Genomic DNA, 20134 nt, shown 5'->3' with positions numbered 1-20134 from the left:
AGAAATCCCACTAAAATCCAATTAATGAATTCACTGTATTTTGTGGAATTTTGCTTAAATTGTGCTTCTTTTTAGTTTTATCTGGATCATCATCATCTACATCATTGGGTTGTGTATTTGACGTCTTACCTCACAGCAGCTGAGGTCGACAGACACGTCCTTCAGATTGCAGTTACTGGCCAGGCCGAGCAGGAGAGCTCTAAGATAACATAAATATATACTTTCATTGGTCTGTATTATATGTAACATATGAAATATGTTACATATTTCACTTAATAAACTACGTTTGACTCATTTTGTTCCATTTGCCTGTATTTGTGAGCACGGATGATTCATAATCTTGACTAACATTAAGATTTTTCAGTAACCCCCCCCAAAAAAATCTCTGCAACATTGGGTGACATTTAGCTTCAGATGAGAACACCAGTGATAAAAGAGTCAACCTAAATGTAAAGTGTAACAGCTTGTGGGACAGCGTGAGCTGCTGCTCAGTCACATTAAATGTAAATGAAAGCTCCTCTCACTTGAGGGCTTCTGGCGGTAGCTTGGTTCCTGACAGGTTGATGGAGCTGAGAGACATGGCACTGCTGAAGAAGTGCTTGAATGAAGGAGGAACATCTTTGCCTTTTCTACAAGAGAACACGAGACAATGCCAGACGGTTAAAACAGTTCCTTCAAAATTCCAGGAGAGCTTTTTTTTATTTTTTTTAATTTTTTTTAACTGACTTGATATTCAGGCCAACATTTTACTTTTTGTCTGTAATAACCCCTTGCCACCAGCAGGCGTCACACACCAACATAAAAGAAGATTTTTGTCTGTACCTTCGGAGTCATTTCAGGACAAAGACAAAGCTGAGCTTGAAATGTAATTGAGATTGGGAGGAGAATCATATGTAAGTCTCAGTGGGATGTTTTGCAGCGAGCAAATAATGGAGGACAATGTCCTGGACACGTCAGGACCATTGATTTAACCGGTTTGGGGATGTAACAAATATTGCATTCCGACCCTGAATTAAGGCAGGGTGAGTTGATGCCTGGAAACAGAATGATCTACAAATGAAATATGCCTTGCACACTTTAAAAACACAATGTTAATGTTCATTTTATTTTATTTTGCGAGGTTTAAGATGATTGTTCTTTTGTGACGAACACTAGCTGGCGTATTTGAGTCTTGATGCAAATTCATACCTGAATGGTACGGTCATTTCTAACATCTGCTAAACACAATAACATTCACTGCAATAAGTGCCTCTTCTTCTACTCTTGTCTTTGCAAATATCACACTTCTTTTTGTTGTTAACCCTCTATTTTTCTATTTAATTTCTTTTTTTTTTTATCCTCACCTATGAGGGAAGATACTTCTTGACATGTTCAGAACGGACAGCTGTTGGATCGAGCCTCGCAGCAGTGCTGAACAGACCTGGAAGATACAGATAACATATCAGCTCTAAATCTTAACTGTGTGACATTTCTGAAGTATTGCTCAATTTATTAATTTCCAAATTGTTAGTTGGAAATAAGCATTAACATTCAGGGTGTTGAGTTAGTCTCTGAACCTTCCAACCATTATTCTCCAAAAGCTTTGTGTCTATGTTGCGTGTGGAGAAGTGTGTAGTGCATTCAGACAGTATATTAATCAATGTATTCAGTGACAGACTGACAGCTGGCTACATCTCAGTCTAATCAATACAATGTGTTTGACTATTAGACTTGCATCAATAAATCACATACAGCCTTGCAAACAGCAGCACAGATAGAAAGGGTTTATAAAACTGCATTACATTCTTTGTGACATAGGTAGTAATGTCAAGCACTTCATCTTATACTGTAGCATAATGAAAAATATAATAATATCCACGATCAGACACCTCTGCTACCTTTTATCCTAGCACCTTTGAGCTCTTACCGGGCCTCCGGACTCACCTGGTCCAATGAGCAGTCAGTGTTGGAGAGGTCGAGGGTTTCCATGCTGTTCGGTTGACCCAGGAAATGGTAGAAATGCTAAATGTAAAGCAACACATTTCACACCGTCACAAGGGAAAAGCTTTATATGTGGATGTCTTTAAAGGGGAGAACAGCTGCCCACTTATCAGACGGTTGGTGCTTTCTGTCTACATGATAGTCTCTGCCTTTGACTTGTGTTGAAACACACAGACAACAATCGCACATTTCTTCTTTAATTATTATTGAACACAAACTATATGCTGTAGATTCAAATATAGTACCTTAAATGTATAGTAACTTTCTATATTGAAAATCTGTTCCCAGTAAGCGATACATTTTAAGAAGGAAATACTTGCTGCTAATTCCTGTAAATTTAGGTTACACGGTTTAACAGTGTCGGTTCTGATGCGCTTGTCCTCTGAACAGATGTTGCAGGTCCAGCAGGAAGACGAGCTAACGGATTTACAGCGTGCAAAGTGACTGCAAATCTGAACCTTTTGAGTCAATTAGGCGTTATTGATACGAGCTCTGAAATGGATCTCTCTGTCGCTTTCTCTAACCTGCATGTCGTCTCCTCGGAGGACGTTCCCTGAGAGGTCCAGATGGACCAGGCTGCTGGGTATAGAGGGGTTGGCACTCAGTGACTGGCAAAGGCTGTTCACCCCTATGACAGACACACACACACACGCATTTGTGTCAGCATTATCACAGACCTCAAATCTCCACTTCGTGTAATCCCTGCATGTTGACGGAAATAAAAGAGGAAATGAGCAGTGGGTGATAAACAAGAAAAAGAGAATCAGAATGTCGAGGGAATGCACGGAAAGATAAAGGACTGCTTTCTTATGATTATGCAAATGTAACAACACACCTTCATGAGGAGTCTCCTTTTCTATGTTTCACAGAATCAATGCAAACACATTCGAAGAACAAGTAGAGAATCTTTTTAAGCCAGTAAATACGTGTGAATGCATTAATCGTAAAGAGAGTGTATGAAAGTGTGATACTCGTACATGCAAGCTCGGCTAAAGCACGCTAGAAGGGCCCTGATGAAGTCCCAATGCTGAATATGATCAATAAAATAATCCTATTATTATAGATGCAACTTTAACATATTTAAGTTACAATGAACTTGAATTGAAATTCAAATGATCAAATTATTGATCTGCTGAATTGCAAAAAAGGGCAAAAGACGTCCTCAGTGTTTTACTGTTGCTTAGTTTCTTCAGTTACAGATTAGGCCTTTAGCTAGATGACCAGGTGTCGGTTTAAGCAAGGCAGGTCTTCACTAACCTCCCACTGTGAAATAGGATAGCCCTTTATTGATTGCCTGAGAGCAAAGCATGCTTACAGCGAGTCCCTGAAGGCAGCGTGGGGCACTGGAACACTTACATTGGATGAGAACCAAGAAACAATTTCACCTGCAAGTGTTTGTTGACAGCCCCCCACATTGAATCTGTAAATTTGGACAAATCTCCTGCAGTTTCTCTCTTTTTTTGTTTCTTGCAGAAAGGCTTTGGCACAGGGGTATCATTAAAGGCCGCGAAGAAGGATTTGACAGTCATGTCAAGAGGTTCCGTTCTGTTTATGCAAATAAAACCCTGCACACTGTTTACAGGTCGTCTTTGCATCCAACTTTTTCTTGGCCTTCATCTTCCACTCACAGAATTCATTAATGGAGAGTCATTAGCATCCCAGCAGTAGGCATGAACGGATTAGTGGAGGATGTAAACTGCATCTGACAGAAGGGGAGCAGGCAAATGAACACCCCATCATTCGGCTGTTTCAGGAAACGCTTCCAAGAGAAACATACCTTTGGGCGATAGAGAGGTTTTGGAGAAGTTTAAATGTTTGAGCCCCATAGAAAGTTTGGCAAACTGAGCACCCAGGGATGAGATACCTGCAACAAGAGAGGAAAACAGAATGGAGAACGTCAAAATGACATTATAATTTGTGTTAAGAACTGCCTTCATTACAATACTGAGAGCGTTGTCCGAGATGTCTGCTCGGTTTCCTATGATTGTCTGAATATCTGATCATATCTTTAAATCATACATCCTGGAAAGACCTCACGATGGAGTCGATGAAATATTAGACTACCGGTAGTTACGCTAACTGTTAACGGGTGAACCGACAGCAAACCATTGGATCTCCCTATCAGGGGGATTTTGTTTTAATGTACATCTAGAGCAATTTATCTGCTATTACACAGCTGGCAGGTTGGTTTTGACCAAAAGACAAGACAAAGGTTAAAGTATTTCAATATTTCACTTCACAGAAAGGAATATGCAGCAGAGCAGAGATGAGTGCATCACACCGGATTGCAGTTTATGTCCTACCTCGGTCTTCCAGTGGGTTGTTGGCAAGATTAATGGCGATGAGGCCCGAGCTGGGGTTAAGGGCCAGGGCGGCGGCCAGCTTCTGGGCGAAGTCACTGCAAGAGTGGATTTAATACGTGAATATTAACAATATAACATCCAATCTATCAAGATGCTTTGGTTACATGAATATAGTTCAATATAACAAAGCCAAACATACATTAGACTTGGCTGCTTCAGTTACTGGATACATACTGGTTTCCCTGTCACTGCTTACTGGAACATGACTAGGATTGGGTTTGCTAATGCTACTTGGGCTATCTGTGCTTAATCTATTGTGTAGCATGAAAAGATACAAAGAAAAGATTCACAGCCAGACCCCTCTGCAAAGCCGCTGCAAAGTCTGTATGTGCAGAACATTTACAACAAAGGTGTCCATTTACGTTCATCCCCACATCAGAATTCTTACCACGTCACTTTGGTTTATATCTGGGAAATTAGCAGTATTAATCAAAAACATTTTGAACTATAAAAAGTGATCGTACAAACTCAAGACAAGCATAGTTTCATATTTTATCTTAAAATCAAGTCAATTAAACAAGATGAGTTACGTTTCAAGCTCTGAGAAATTTAATCCTAAATGTAATAGTGAAAGTTAGCATCTTCCTTATTTGGAAATGTTAACATTCTAATACATTAATTGATTCCTGACCGCTTTATCCAAAAATCCGGGCCGCAGGTGTTGCTGGAGCCGATCCCAGCAGCCACTGTTATACCATTCTAATACATTTCCGCTAAAATATGTATTCTTTGGGATCGACGTGAATTGATTATCATTAATTTCATCACACTTGATGCTCTGCTAGAGTAGATGCAATGCTGTATAATATAGTAGAAATTGACAGTCTGTGTGAAATCAGTGGAGGGCCCCTTTAATAGTTTGTGTATTCTCACGTTTTGAGTCCTGTGTTATCCAGAACCAACTCCTCCAGTTGAGTGGAGCGAGACACCACCCGCAGAATCTGCTCACACACATCTGCAGACTGAAGACAAAAAAGGGAGTGCACGGCACAAATGTCAGAACACGTAATTCTGCTGGTACATTCATTTCAGGGCGAAAGAAAGAGCTCTGGAAAATTCCTACATTTTAGTGTTGTATGAAGAAAACAGTCAGGGTGATATGAAAAGTGAAAAATAGATGCATTTGCTTAATACTACGAGCCACAGCAGTAAAAATAGATCTCAGCTCCCTCCTCCACTCATCAAAAGTATAAAAAAATCCACTAATTACCCGACTAATTAATTCACTGAACCAGCTCTGAGGCACAGCAATGTTTGGATTGAAACACTGAAGGTTGCAGGAATAATAGAGATCAAAACCGCTCCAGAAAGCTGTTTCTGTACAAATTAAAGCCGTAATGAAAAAAAAAAATACAATCCGAAAAACAGCATATGAGCAAATCCTGTCTCTTTTTCCTAGAGCCTGTTTATGTGTGACAAGACGAGTGGAGAGACTTCAGACTCGAAGCAGGAGAAAAGTCGTCTGGCTTCTGTGGTCTCAGCAGCACAGGAGACACAGCTGGGGCAGGAGGAGCATTCAAATTAAACATTCACCAGTTGCCCCTACCTAGATGTTCACTGACCCATTTCACTGGGTGCTGCCTCAAACTCCAACGTGCACAGACACACATCCTGGTTTGTCTATGGTAACTAACCATGCTGAGTCACAGCGCTTCATAATGAAGTCATTCTACTGGGCTGCTCTTCTGTTGTTATTCGCTGTTAGTGAGATTCTACTTTCTCTAGCCTGTAGCCTCACTGAGGCCAAAACACTGACAACATTGTCCATTATCTACGATGAGGAGGAGGAGGGGGGGGGGGGGGGGAATGGTGAGAAAGAGACAACAAGAGGGAGAGAGAAGAATGGGACTGTTCACATATTAAGCATGCGAAACTGAGTAATACAGAGAAGGGGTAAGAACGATGGAGGGCAACAAGGGATGACATATAATACAGAAGAGGGAGGTAGAGTACGAGGGTGATGAGGGATGAGTAATGGAGGGGAGCGAGGAGCCAGTCGTAGCAGAGGACGGGGGGACAATAAAGGCAATATTTTCTACGAGAGTCAGAGTACAACTGCTGGGGACAGCTCAGAGACAGTCGCATGTGCTGCACCATGAAACGAGCCTTGTCGTGTTGCGTTGAGCCTGACCCTATGTCTGCCGCAGCATCACACACTTTCACACACACATTTCCACAGACGCACCCACACACTGTGGGATCATGGGTTATTCAGAGGGATGTTTTTCTGCTCGCTGCCGTCTCCTCCTCTCCCTTCCACTCATTTTTGGCTCAGCATCTTGCTTGGACAGCCTGATTGGGCTGAGACAGAGTAGCATAATCACTTTTCAAGATAAAGAGAGAGAGGTTGGAGTGTGTTATATCATCCATTCCAGAGCAGTGCTGTGTCTTTTCTGCTCAATTTAGACTTTGTTTTCTTCCAGCTACAACGAATACATCAGTCCGGTGGACAGCGTCGGCCCTGCATTGTTGGGAACTCACTTTTACAAAGTAACGAGCAGCATTCCAAATGCTGGAAACATTTCTGCTCTGGCTTCTCTTTAAATGTGAGCATTCCTTCCTGATCCACCTCCGTTATAATCCGTCCTCTGACCTGTCCACTATTCTGTTTCTGTCTCGCTGCTCCTTGTGCTTTCATCATTTTCTCTTTCTGCACTTCAGTCCAGCTCAAGTCAAATCAAGTTTAGCAGTGTGAAAGTACTAAACAAAAAATAAAAAGAAGAAAAAGGTCAGCTGTTTAAGTTTCTGGATAATTTAGTCAGTAATGGATTTGCTATTGAAAACACTGATTTATTTACGGTTTAAACACTCAGAATTGAATCTAAATGATACCATGTCCCACTACTGAATAGAAAAACCTAACACTGGCTTTAGAGTTAGTAATGGAATGCCGCAGGGGGCCAACGGAGAGACAAGGAGCCCCATGGTCTTCGTAGGATTAGGAGTCTTATCACAAAAAAACATTCGACTGATCCTTGGTCAACAGACAGGAGGGGGCGAGGGAGGAAACAAGGGGTGTATAGGCAGATAAATACAGACATGGACGGGCGTCAGAGACACATCGAGTAAGCCACAAAGAGCTTTCTATACCGATACATGATATAATAATATTCTCATGCATTGATAAGGTCCAGTGTGAATGATGTATTGATATGTAGAAGTAGAAATTACCGGTAAAAATATTATTCATAATGCACAATATAACATCAACAAAGAAGCCCTGCGGTAATGAAGTGTGCTCAGTAAGCTGCAAACGCACAACTCGTTGCTACCATTATTCACACAGCAGACCTTCACCGGACAGCTGCCATGAGGTTAGAGTATATATGTTTATGATTTTTGTCTGACCTGAAAAGTCACGATCAGTGAACAAGCAAGAAAACTTCCGGGAAGCAGTTACTAACCAGTTTGTAATCCTTAATGGAGAGCTTGGTAAACCACTGGTTGAACTCCAGGACTCCTATTATAGCCACCAGATCCCTGAGGATCAGGCAGGAAAGAAAGAAAAGATTATAGCAACAATAACACGTTTGACTTCATGAGCATTTTCTTACTTTAGACTTTAGCAAATCACCAAAGTAAAAACAGACCATTTCATACCAACAGTATCACTATCCCTACTGCAGGGCCTGAGAGTGACCTCAATGGAAAGATCTAAATGATTTTGCTTTGTGTCACATTATTTCAGACAAGCTCAGCCACATGGCCTGATTTATGTGCAACATATTTCATAATTGTTCAGGTTATGCCAGCGTGCTCTGGGTTATATCTTAACTTCACTCGCCTGTTCTCCAGATGGCTGAAGTCCTGCAGGTTGAGTTCTCTGGTGTCTTGTGTCAAATAGATGGTGTCTACATCCTGGACAGGAAACAAAAGGAAGCAAACATGTCCATTGTGAGCAAATTAACATGGAAATTATACTAGCATTAGATTTAATGTAGTGCTGCACATTTCATACAGGATGTATCAAACAACTACAGAATACTGACCCACTGCACCTCTTCTTTGTAAGGCAGTCCCAACCAGTCACAGACACATCTGTACATCGGAGAAAACCCACCTGGCAGAATAGAAAACACAACAGACAGTACTTTCCCAAAGGCTGTATGAAGCTGCAAACAATTCACCATCTGTAAGTACCATACCCTTCATGCAAATTCACTGTCTAACACACAGATGTTTGCAGAAATTAGTGTAATACCACAAGGTCCTGGTTCAACAGGCTTGTTGTTTTCCCACAGAGTCTGCACAGAGGTCATCCTGTCTGGAGGCTCCATGTGGAGCTTCTTGATCACTTTGCTGAAAAAAAAAAGCAAATAAAATACATTTGGCTTTCTCACTGAGAATGCATCCAGTTCTCGGCACCGTGGTAAAGGCTAAATCAAGAGGAATGTTCACACACACACACACACACAGAGGTTGTCACCTTGGTGGAAGGCCTGGACATATCCTCAGCAGACAGTTTCCTATGTGTGTGACCACCTCATTGACTTCCTGAGTAGAGAGCAGCTTCAGAGAGAAGGAGGCACGCTCGTACTCGATGAGCAGCTGAAAGAACACAGTAATCAGTAATCCACACCACCGTGCACCGTTTTGCTTAAATCTGTTACATCCACAGACTATTTATTTAGACACGACCAAAAAGAAATACACCCGTCTTTATTTGTACCATTTCAGATTCCACTTTGCTGCCCATTTACCCGGTAATAACATAAATGACACATTCGTCTATTCACTCAACAACATTTGCATACATATTTGTAGTAAGTGAAAAGGAAGACTTCATGACATTTACCAAGATTGGGTAACCGTTTCAGCATTGACTAAATTATGCAAATCCTGATACTTGCCCCCTCTATAGGCTAAAATTAGAATAATCTAAGAGAATTATTATTAAATATCTGAGACCATCCAACAGGATACTAAGAGGATGGACATCTCTTGAGATAAGAGGGGCTCAGCTGGAGGAATGCTCTGGATAGAGATGGATTAGCATATTTCGTAGGTAGATCCTGCTGACTGACAGCTCGCCAAAAAGCCAAATGGAAGCTCTTCCCAGATGGGAAACATCTCCCCCGATCATTTCTGAATCCAGACATATTCTTACTGTCAAATGCGGTATATAGATATTTTTTCCAACGATACTAACATATAAGGTATCTTGGTTGCCATCTTCTAATTTTTGTCCTTATTCTAGCTACTATATTATCTGCTCTGACTGCAAACACTGTCTTTAAGATTAAAGTTAGCCTGTCAGCAAATATCCTCCATGCCGATACACCCCCGAGCAAAACACTCAAGTCCAAGCTTTTCAAGATTATCTCTAAATGATCCTGATATTTGAGCTCACTGAAGACCATGACACATTTTAGCATCTAGCCTATATTTATCTCCCGGGCTCCCATTTGCTTTTCCCGTGACTGTCATTCAGCTTCCTGCTGTTCTCTCATATAAATATGTACGTCCATAGTAACAGCAAAGTTAATTGATTAACTGATATTTTACTAATTAAATAATACAATTTCAAACTCAAACGTTTTTGTTGAATGTAGAACGTAAAAGGCACAGTAACACAGTGGTAATTATATAAGGCTTCTTTAGTATGCATATATAAAAACAGCACTCATGCCTACTGTCTAAGTGTAAATAGAGAGCAAGTTACATTAAAGCACGAGACGAATGTGCTACACCCAGTTTAGTACAACATAGATGTAGAATCTGACATTAAGAAAACACATCTGTGCACATTATAGGGCTAGGATAAAGGCAAACACCTAACCTGGACCTGATCAAAGTAAAAAAAAAGAAGACCAGCAACCCCTCTGAAGTTACATTGAAAACTTTAGTGTTAGCTTCTGTACCTGCGTAGGCTTGTTGCAAGCAATCCCGTGGATTTCCAGATAATTCAAGGAGTGTTCCACCTAAAATAAAGAGCACAGGAATTACCTCGTCATTAATAGACAGCTAAGATTTTAAAACAAAATCAACAATCAAAGGTTTTTGCCGCTAACTGAGTTACTGGATTTTTTTTTACACAGTACATTAAAAAGTGTCAATGCAAGTGTTACTAAAACCAGAACATTCAGAAAATAGTTTCGGGAACATGTTAAAACAAACTCCTGTAATAAATATAAATCAGCAGTGTATTATCAGGATAAAAAGATTGACTCATTTTGCTACATGAGACAAAAAAAGAAACAAAAATACTCATCCTGTAATGTTAATGTTCATCAAGTCTTTCTTGGCTCAAAAGCAAAAACTAGTCCAAATTTAACTAAGCTCCCTTCTCTAGATGACTTCCAGGCAAACAAACAAACAAGTCACAAAAGAAACAATGAAAGGGAGAAGCATTCAACGGGCATGTTAGGGCCAATATCTTCACAATTGTTCTTTACATTTGGAAGACAAACAGTGTTCGTTTAGCTAAATCAGCTTTTTTAAACCCAAATCCATAATGTTTGATTTATTGCTTATTTTTAAGAACACACGTCACATTCTGAATTGCTATTTATATATACTGGTAAGATGCTTTTTATAATAAATCATCTAATTTAATAATTTAATTTAATAGGTGTCAGCTTTAGTTTTGATGAAACAGAAAAGCTGGAGTTGGACACCCAAACACAAGCTTATCAAAAGAAATCATGATAAAAAAACACAACCATCTTGCATTCGCATTTTCCATTTCCGTGTCATAAGAGCAGGGAGAGAGGCAGCCGTCTGTGTTTCCGTATCTAAGAAGGACAAAAAATATCTATTTTTGTGAGAGGGGAAATCCATGAATGCAAATGCCTATTCCTGTTTTCAGAGCACGGCGTCTTCCTTCACTCCGGCTCTCTCTCTCTCCACAGACATCCAGCCCAGAGCCTGAGGGCAGGCTGAGGAGCGTGGACAGGCTGTTCCAGGTGGGCGCCGTGTTCCTGAGGCTCAGCTCCAACATGAGAGGACAGTCTGCAGCACGCTGTGTTTATTTCAGCACAGGTGCTACTCACTAATTCAGTTTACAAGCTATAAAGAATTCTGCAATAAAGTCAACGTCTGCGTAAACAACACTATATAATCCGAGAGACTTACTGAGCAGCTTCATTTATTTTCTGAGTACACAACTCTCAAATCAATGTGGCGATGACAGTATTTTTGGTGAATACCAAAATATCTACATTATGAATAGTTCAATACATTCAAAGTAAGCTGTAAAAGAGACAGTGAAAGGGAGCACATGTCGGTGAAAGACACGGACATGTGCTCCCGTTCTGACAACACAACATGCATGTTGGTGAGAACTCGCAGGCTGGGGAAGAGACATAAGCAGAGTGTTGACCCCTGAATCCTAGCCAAACCACACACACACACACAAAGGGGAATACGATTTATTTTAAAAAGCTGAGGATTTACTGTACTATTTATCTCAGTGTGGACTTCCCTTAGAGCAACATTACTGACCAAATTATTTTTCCCTTGTGTGTTTTAGATTCATCTTATGGATTCCGAACAGAGATATGATATGATAGATATAACAATGGCCCGAGGCATAAATGAGCCATCGACTAGCAACAAGCTTTGATTCAACAAAAAACGATGTTTATTTATTTATTTATTTTGCAGTCAACCTATTTTTCTTTTCTTTTGCAATTTTATAATATTTAAATGAACATTTTTGATACAAAATCAAATCAATAAAACTGGTTGGCAATGAAATAGATATTGTAGGATATCTTTCTTGAATTATGGCAAAGAGTTGTGAGGACATACTGTAAAAATGGAGAGGGGGAATGGAATGGGACCATTATGAGGAGAATAATCTGCACTGTTGAAAAAGAATGGCATCAGAATGAGAGACACTGATGGAAAGAGCAGTGAAAAGGTGATCTGGTTGGTGAAGAGGATAGAAGCTTTATGCAGTACTAAAGGGAGACAAGTCAATGGTGGTGGGGTCCTGTCTTCTGTGTGGAAAAACAAGAAAGAGACAGACAACCATATTTCATGACTCATCATTTCATGTCTAAAACTAGACAGCACTCGGAGCGGAAATATCTGCCAGCACAGCTCAGTCTCTCCATTATGTCACTGCACCTAAAACAGTTCCTTGATAGTTTGACCCTCGTAGCATAGTGCAGCTTATTCAAGCAAAGTGCAGCTTTCTTAGCGCTTAAGGCAACGTCATTGTGCAACCTGTATCCAAGCATTACATCAGCTAACCCATGATCCAGGAAGTTAGAAGCAAAAATCTAACAACTGGACCAATCCAACAATGGGAAAGAATAGCTGTTAAAATATTCTGGATCCAGGTGGTGATCAACATTATCATCACAAATGCCATTATTATTTGTGTCATTGCTGTTGTTAATATAATTACAAACCAAGACTTAATGCCAGTACTCTTGAAGGTTGCAACAAGACACCCCCAACTTGAGGGGATTTGCTCTCCATAAACCAAGAGCATGATCCCATCAGTCAGAAAACAGACCCAGAGCCAGCTAAATAAACAGATCCTGGATCCGCAGCACAATGGAAAACATGACATCATGTGCAAGAGGGTCAGCCTGCATGTTCTTTACGGCCACTTTTAACCACAGTAAACCAGTAAATCAGTTTTAAAGCAACCGATCAATCACCAAAGCAGCCCCTTGAGACAGATCATTGAATGGGGAGGTTCACTGAGGGACGGTCGTTTAGCTTTTCCTGTATCTGTTACCAAATATAATATATAACATAATTCCACATAAATATATTATCTTAAAGTACTACTCTTTTATAATCAGGAGGAAGTGAATTATTAGATATCGACAATAATGTAAAAAAAACAACTTTGAAATGTTGAATGTGGACGTTTCGTGAGCATCTGCTCTGAATTACTGCATTGCTGGTCTTTAAGAGGTCGTGGTGACAATGAAGCTGGTAAATATGATGACAGATGTTTCATTGCTGGTGATGCTGCTCGCATTTTCCATCTGTGCTGCTGCTCCATGAAAACACAGCTGCATGACTGTATAAGTGTAATATAACCACGCAGGGGCACACAGAGCTACTCTTTCAATTACCCAGACTGCAATGTGCTCCGTGAGTCGAGTATGGGAAATGCCAAGAGGAGGGAACAAAAATTACCGAGAGGAGCTAACAGGCTTAACATAAAATAATGACCTGACTTCAGGGAGCATTAAATCACACAGCAAGGCCTGTGAGGTTAATGTGACTCAGTCATCCGACAGAACCGTAAAGTAGCTCATACATTCATTTGATGTTGGAAGAGAATAGTGGCGGTTAGTCTCGTTTCTCATAGGCTGTAATACATTGAATTTCTTACAGTTGACTTAAAGGCAAGACAAAATGTACACATTTTGCTAATCCAATCTATATTTTGTTGATGGAGTCAACTTCTATTAATTGCTGCTCCTTCCTGGAAAAAAAAGTTGAACTCCACCAGGTTGCCGTTCTTACCTTAGCAGGAATGCGTGCCGTTAAGAGGTAGACTCGGTGGGATGCAAGGGCCTGAAGAGAGAGAGACAACAGAGAGAATTACATAATATAATATAACAATAAGTATGCTGCCGTTTAATTCACAGCTTGAGCAACACGGATAGGGAAATGACAAAGCACACAGAACGCCGGTTGGTTGACTCATCTAGATGAAAATGATCATGACTAAAACATTCCAGTGCGCAGGAGAAATTAGAAAAAGTGAGCAGAAGGAATGAATGAATGAATGAATGAATGTCCTGCAACACCCACTGAGAAGCTATAACATATGGACAAAATGTGTCCACCGAACAGCCCCCGTCATTTAGGCCGTCAGCGGTCAGTGCGTTTCTGGCCTTTTCTGCCCGCTGGATAAACTGGATGCCAACAACCAGACTGTATTCGAGCCCTTGCATCTGTTACTGCTCTGGCCTGCACCGAGGCTCGAAGACGCATGAGAGGAATGCACAAACCTAACATTCCCAGACGAGTGGCCTTGAAGGATCATCCAGCTGCTTTATGAAGAACGCTACCATGGTGTGCTACACTGTTACACAGACACTGGACGCTTTATTATATGACACTTGCAGCGCTCCAATGTGATTAATGAAATGAAAACAGTATTATTATTAATAATGTATCTGTAATAGCAGCAGCTGTTTTGAGACTTGCATTATCCCCTGTCAAATAACATCACAACAAACTGAACCTGACCTTTAAAACGTCGACCAGAACTTCGTTTGCCAAAAACAGCCCCGTTGGCGAGCAAAGGAGACGTTGGTGTCCAAAGGAGGACAGGGAGCCATCCCTTTTGTTTCCTTTCACTCATTGCATTGACGGCGGACTGAAATAAACCTTAAGTCATAATATTCAAAAGCTGCCCGGGCACCAGCTGCTGTCTTCAAAGAAAAGAACATCAGGCCTGATGGCACTGAATGCTGCAGCTTCAAAATGTACAGCGATGTAAAGGGGAGAGCAAGAAAAGTGGATTGCATTATTAAGTTCATCACAAACAACGACTGGCATGAAGGAAAGAGGAAAAAAAGCAAAAGGATGAGCCGGGGTTAAAAAGATGACCGTGTCTGCTCCACAGGCCTGATGTGATGGAGGCAGACAGGCAGCCCTGTGACCAGAGATAACCTCCCCGAAAGAGCACCAGTCACCCAACTTCTCATTTCTGTGTGGTAACTGTCCTTTAGAGACTATTCGTGTTCAGGTAGGCTGGTGACGGCGAGAGCAGGGCGCAGATAGAGGGGTGGGGACGGGTTCAAGTTCAAACCTGCTCGTCTGCCCCTCCCTCTCTCTTCTGTTCCCTGTCACACAGCTATGGCTGTCTTAGTCATTCAAGAAAAAAACATGCCCTCCACAAAAAAAAAAGACAGAGCTGAGATGAAGCTTCGCTAACTTCGATCATCACTTGCATAAGAAACAATGCGTGAGAAAGCAAATACTACTGGTCAATATCCAATGAGAAAATCATTCCAGAAACTGTGATATGAGTTTCCAACACTAAATAAGTTTGGCTCAGCTGGAGTTTTGATCAAATTGCTGCCCACTAACTTTGCATATTTTAACTTGGTTTACAATCCAAGTACTATTTGGTGTGAGAAACCCCTTGTTTTAAATCTCTTGTGGCTCTGAAGGGACTTTCCAAAGTTTAAAATAAGCCAAAGTTATGTCATCATTTATTTTGAAACTGTACGTGTGCCAGAAGTCAAGATATCTTGACCTCTGGCACACAGATGTTAACTCAGCTTGAAGCAGTAGCCAGTCACAACTTCTTTGTCTTTTTTGGAGATGTCTCCGGATTCCCACTCCCCAACAGTAGATCCTCTTTGGTAGAAAACCAAACCATTTAATAAATTGTGATTCATGCCTGTACTGCCACTGAAATTATTTTTTTCAGCTCTCGACCACCCTGTCAATGCATGACTGCATTTTTGCCCTTTCCCAAGGCTCACTCCATCTGCCACAGCTCATGGAACACCAGGCCGTGTCCTCCACCCTCTGACTTCAGGAGGAAGTTAATAGAAGCAGAAGGCACTGCTAACAAAATTATTGTGACCGAAGCCGCTTTCATTTCATCACGCACAGCGTCTTAAAAATTATCCTTAACAAGATTGAATTCAGTACGCCCCTCAGCTCCAGAGGAAGCAATCATTTCTGTTTTCTTATACGCCTGATGTGGACACTGGATCTAAAGCCAAAGGCAAGCACTATTCTCAGTGATAGATCTTTAGTTGATGACAAAGGAGAGCTCACCACGACGGGATATGTGCTTAAGGTCATCCTGAATCTGGTGCCAGAAAAAAAAAGGCTGTGTAACGGCTCTAAACTCAACCAGAGTAATCATTTGTAAATAAAAAAAAAGGATTCTACGCTGCCAAGAAAATCTGCTGACAGAGCAGCTGAGGTCTAGTCCTTTTATGTCTGCAGAGTCTCAATGCACCAAACCACAGTAAAAGGTGAGTAGGTATATGATTTAATGACAGAACAGTTAACATGATGTACAGGCTTCTTTCTGCAGTCTCAGTCCAGACAGAAGTCCCAATACTTCTGCTGAGAGCCCTTGACTAAAGAGTGCAACCACCAACCACAAGACGCCGCGGTAATCTGTCTACGGCATTCTTCGCCTTTAATATTTATAAGATGGTTTAAGAGATTTATAGAATCTTTGTAAAACACAAAAACATTAATAATAATAATATTTCCTTTTTTCCAGAAAAGCAAGCCGAGCTGCTAATAGTTCCCCCAAATTATTGATATCCCAGTCAGAAGCAAAACCGTTCCCCCTCACACTGAAACAGTAGTGCCTTAGGAGGCAGACATCAATTATGTTTTATAACTGCCCATCATTATGGGTTTTACTGCTGAGGAGATGGGCATGGTGAGGAACAAAGGCGTCTGACTGCTGTACTTCCTTTCTGCAGACCTGATTGGCTGGTCCCGTCAGACCACAGCTGCAGCTAGCTGAGACATGAATAAATGTGGCGTCTGATTATGTTACGCTTTGAGTTTTATTATCTCCGTTATGTTTTCAGTGAGAAGAGAAGGTGTCATCAAATATGTACGCTGTGCTCAAATATAAATGAGAGATTTAAATGTGACTATTCTAATAGACGGATGCTCTTCTGAGGCGCTATTGTCTACCCTCAGTCGCTGCCTTCTGAGTGAAAATAACATTTTTTACTGAATTGATTTCACTAATGTAAAGCATTGCATCATCTCTGCAGCTCTAGGTATGATATTGTCTGGCCAGCAAGGGTGAGGGTGACCAAACATTCAAGGAGCTGTCCAAGGGGGAGTAAATGACTGTGCTGTCAGATTAAGATTATAGTCCAGGTCGGAAAGACATCTTTAAACACTGTATTGATATCAAGCTTTATTAAATTTTGACTGTGGTGGGAGCGATAGAAGGTGATCAACTTAGAACAGTGTCGTTCTGCAGGGTGTCCTCAAAGAACCCTGTGTGTGTGTTAGGGCTACAGAGATAAGGAATAACCACAGGGGTTCTGTCATTCCTCAGCGTGCCAGCTAGACACAAAGGGGAGGAGGTTTGTGTGTCTGAGTGCAGCTGTGTGAGGGTGAGCCAAGCTTTGTGGGTAAATAGGATATCACTGCAGATCACAGTGAGACAGAGAAAACCAGAGGCAAAGAGGCAGAGGTCATTTTTACAACTAAAGCAACAAAACAAAATAAAAAAATGGAAGACATCCTCATGCTGAAGTACAGTGCTTTGTGAAGAGGAGAGACGTGAGAGAAAACAGGAGAGAGGAAGAAGAAAGGAACGAGGGAGACAAAGGCAGAGCGGGGAGACGGGAAGGAGGGGGAGATCGGGCTGGTGTTGGCATTAAACATGGTTTCCCTTTGGAGTGGATAGATAACATCAGGCAGCACTAATAACACACAGAGTCCATAAGACTGATGCCAGCGATAAAAACACAATTAGTGTAGTTTACATCATGGATGATATTTCCCCCAAAAGTTAGGCAAAAGTCCTTCCAAGATAAGATTTATATAATCAAAGCAGAAATGACCAAAAGAGGATGAAGAAGATGAAACGCCGTTTGCTGCAAGGAATGTAATGAGATGATGCATTTTTGACAGAGAGGAAAATAGTAAACCAGAGAATGGTTTAACTGCAGTTAATGAGGTGGATTAAAGCTGGCAGAAAAAAAACATGCCTGTAACTAGAACAAAAAGATTACATTCCTTAGTTAAAAAAAAGAGAAAACAGGACGGCACTGCTCTTTTTTTTTTACTTTCACCCTTTTCCGTAGGGCTGTCATGAGGAAATATTTTATACTTCAATCACTCATGAAACATCAGTTTATTACTAATCATTCAAAATCCACTCATGAGAAATGTGGGTTGAACCTGCGATCGCCTCGGTCCTCTAAATGAAATAAAATAAATTCACATATTTACACCAGTAAACAACTCGATGAAATCTGACCAAACAGAACTGTGGAGCAAACCAGTCAGCAGAGGTGGAGCAGTAATGCAAGGCCACCATAAAAACCAACCATGCGGCAAAAGCACATGACAGATATCACATGCAGCTATGAATCAGCAAACCAATGCAGACTCTCCTACCAGTGCTGTGTCCTTGGCCAAAGAGAAAAACTGTTTAATGTGATTCGCATGATTCCACTCTCCTCTAATCTGTATGGATCTGGCTTAAAACTCACCATCTAAGTCATCCTCCTGATTAAAATAAGGGCTTAAACACAAATTTCCATCATTACAGACATCCTAAATAACAACAGCTTCTGTGTAACGGATATGTAATGAGGCACTATGCATGTGGGCCTATTTATTTCATGTTTTATTTTTTATTTTTTTAATCAATCACGCTTCACCGACAGAAAAAGTTACATTTATTAGACTGTTTTTGTAACCGTTCACTTACAAATGTCACTATCATTCAATCAACGCATTGACCTGCAAGCCCCATTCAATTAGCGCCAATGAAATCAGACCAACCACGCATTACACTACGCCCCTCATCCACTTTTTCCACAGTGGGACCAAGCAGACCGGTTCAGTGTGTTTGCATGTGGTCAAAACAAGCAGTTAGAGGTGGTCCCAAAGGTCTCAATGCAAGCCAGTATATAAGATTATAAAAAAGTGAGCCTGTCGGACCAGCGACTCGAGTCGGGGTCATTATATTACTAACACTATCTGAGTGACCGTGACATGAAATAATGGAGATGAATAAGTGTGGGTGGAGCTAGCATGGAGCCAGGCTATGTGGCGGCTTAATGTCTCTCCAGGGAGGCTTTTGTAGGGCATTGTGGGCCAGAACCATGCTAAGCCTCGCTATAAAAAAAAAATCCCTTTTCAGATTTAAAAGTAATGCAACACAGATTGAGCCTGAGAGAGGCTCGACAGTTCGAGACACATAGTCCAACAAGGCAAAACAAATGTCTTCCTCACTATTGTGGTTATATTCAAGCCAAGAGAAACCAAACTCAAAATGCCGGTGGACGCACAGTGCGCTAAATTTAGACTCCCTGACTAACCTGAACCAGCATCTGCATTTAGCACACTCCTGGTTCCTTTGGTCACAGAACGACACAGCAAATCATGCTCAAGTTCAGTCACTGTGGCGGGTTCTTTCATCCTTTTTTTCTTTTATGCATAAGGAAAAAACGAGGCCATCTCTTCACAGCAGCGCGGAGACATTCAAAGGAGATTACAGAGCAATGACGCCAAATGACTCACAGCTGGCCTGAACTATATTTAACAGTACTGCCTCCCAGAAAGTAAATCCCACCAGGAAAAACTGGGTCCGGCCTTCTATGTGCGCTCAAGATTAAATTACAAATTACATCCCAATTCTTGGTCTTTGATTCTTCAGGGCTAAGTAGGACTAAAGTAATCGTTTGGCTCTACTCCGAGTTCCTCCCTGATGACTGAGCTCCTCACCCTCGGGGGAGCCCAGCCACCCTGCGGAGGAAACTCATTTCTACCGCTTGTATCCGGCATCTTGTCCTTTCAGTCATGATCTAAAGCTCATGATCATAGGTGTAGATTAGGAATGTATATTGATTGGTAAATCAAGAGATTTGCCTTTCGGCTCAGCCTCATCTTCACCACGACAGACCGATGCGACTGCAACGCCGCCGCACCGATCCGTCCGCTCCATCCTTCCCTCACTCAAAAGGAAGAAAAGCAACATTAAAAACAGACACGTTACATTTCTGTGAAACATGAACCTTGAAGCTGTCAAAGCACAAAACAAAGAAACAAAATGATGTTTACTTTCTGCAAAATGGTGAAGATGCACAGGAACATATGCAAACTCCTGGAGGTAACAATTCTGAAAATGT

The 20134-nt window shown here is 41.2% G+C and overlaps 1 protein-coding gene across 1 annotated transcript in view; it reads right to left on the bottom strand.

The window, feature by feature from the left end:
* The window catches only part of LOC137911622 (F-actin-uncapping protein LRRC16A-like), a 41050-nt gene that overhangs the window by 13410 nt on the left and 7506 nt on the right, over positions 1-20134 (bottom strand). Inside the window, exons 3-17 of the mRNA XM_068756008.1 lie at positions 13782-13832; positions 10205-10264; positions 8770-8891; positions 8545-8642; positions 8333-8403; positions 8128-8201; positions 7748-7823; positions 5217-5305; positions 4284-4378; positions 3758-3844; positions 2505-2608; positions 1924-2001; positions 1344-1420; positions 525-629; positions 130-199 (exon numbers count right to left, since the gene is read on the bottom strand). Coding sequence (XP_068612109.1) covers positions 130-199; positions 525-629; positions 1344-1420; positions 1924-2001; positions 2505-2608; positions 3758-3844; positions 4284-4378; positions 5217-5305; positions 7748-7823; positions 8128-8201; positions 8333-8403; positions 8545-8642; positions 8770-8891; positions 10205-10264; positions 13782-13832 — 1257 coding nt within the window. The remainder of the gene's footprint in view (positions 1-129; positions 200-524; positions 630-1343; positions 1421-1923; positions 2002-2504; positions 2609-3757; positions 3845-4283; positions 4379-5216; positions 5306-7747; positions 7824-8127; positions 8202-8332; positions 8404-8544; positions 8643-8769; positions 8892-10204; positions 10265-13781; positions 13833-20134) is intronic.

Source organism: Brachionichthys hirsutus, chromosome 3 (genome assembly GCF_040956055.1).
Source record: "Brachionichthys hirsutus isolate HB-005 chromosome 3, CSIRO-AGI_Bhir_v1, whole genome shotgun sequence".
Classification (NCBI taxonomy): Eukaryota; Metazoa; Chordata; class Actinopteri; order Lophiiformes; family Brachionichthyidae; genus Brachionichthys; species Brachionichthys hirsutus.
Note: the sequence above shows the minus strand (reverse complement) of the source record. Positions and strands in the feature narration are given on the sequence as shown.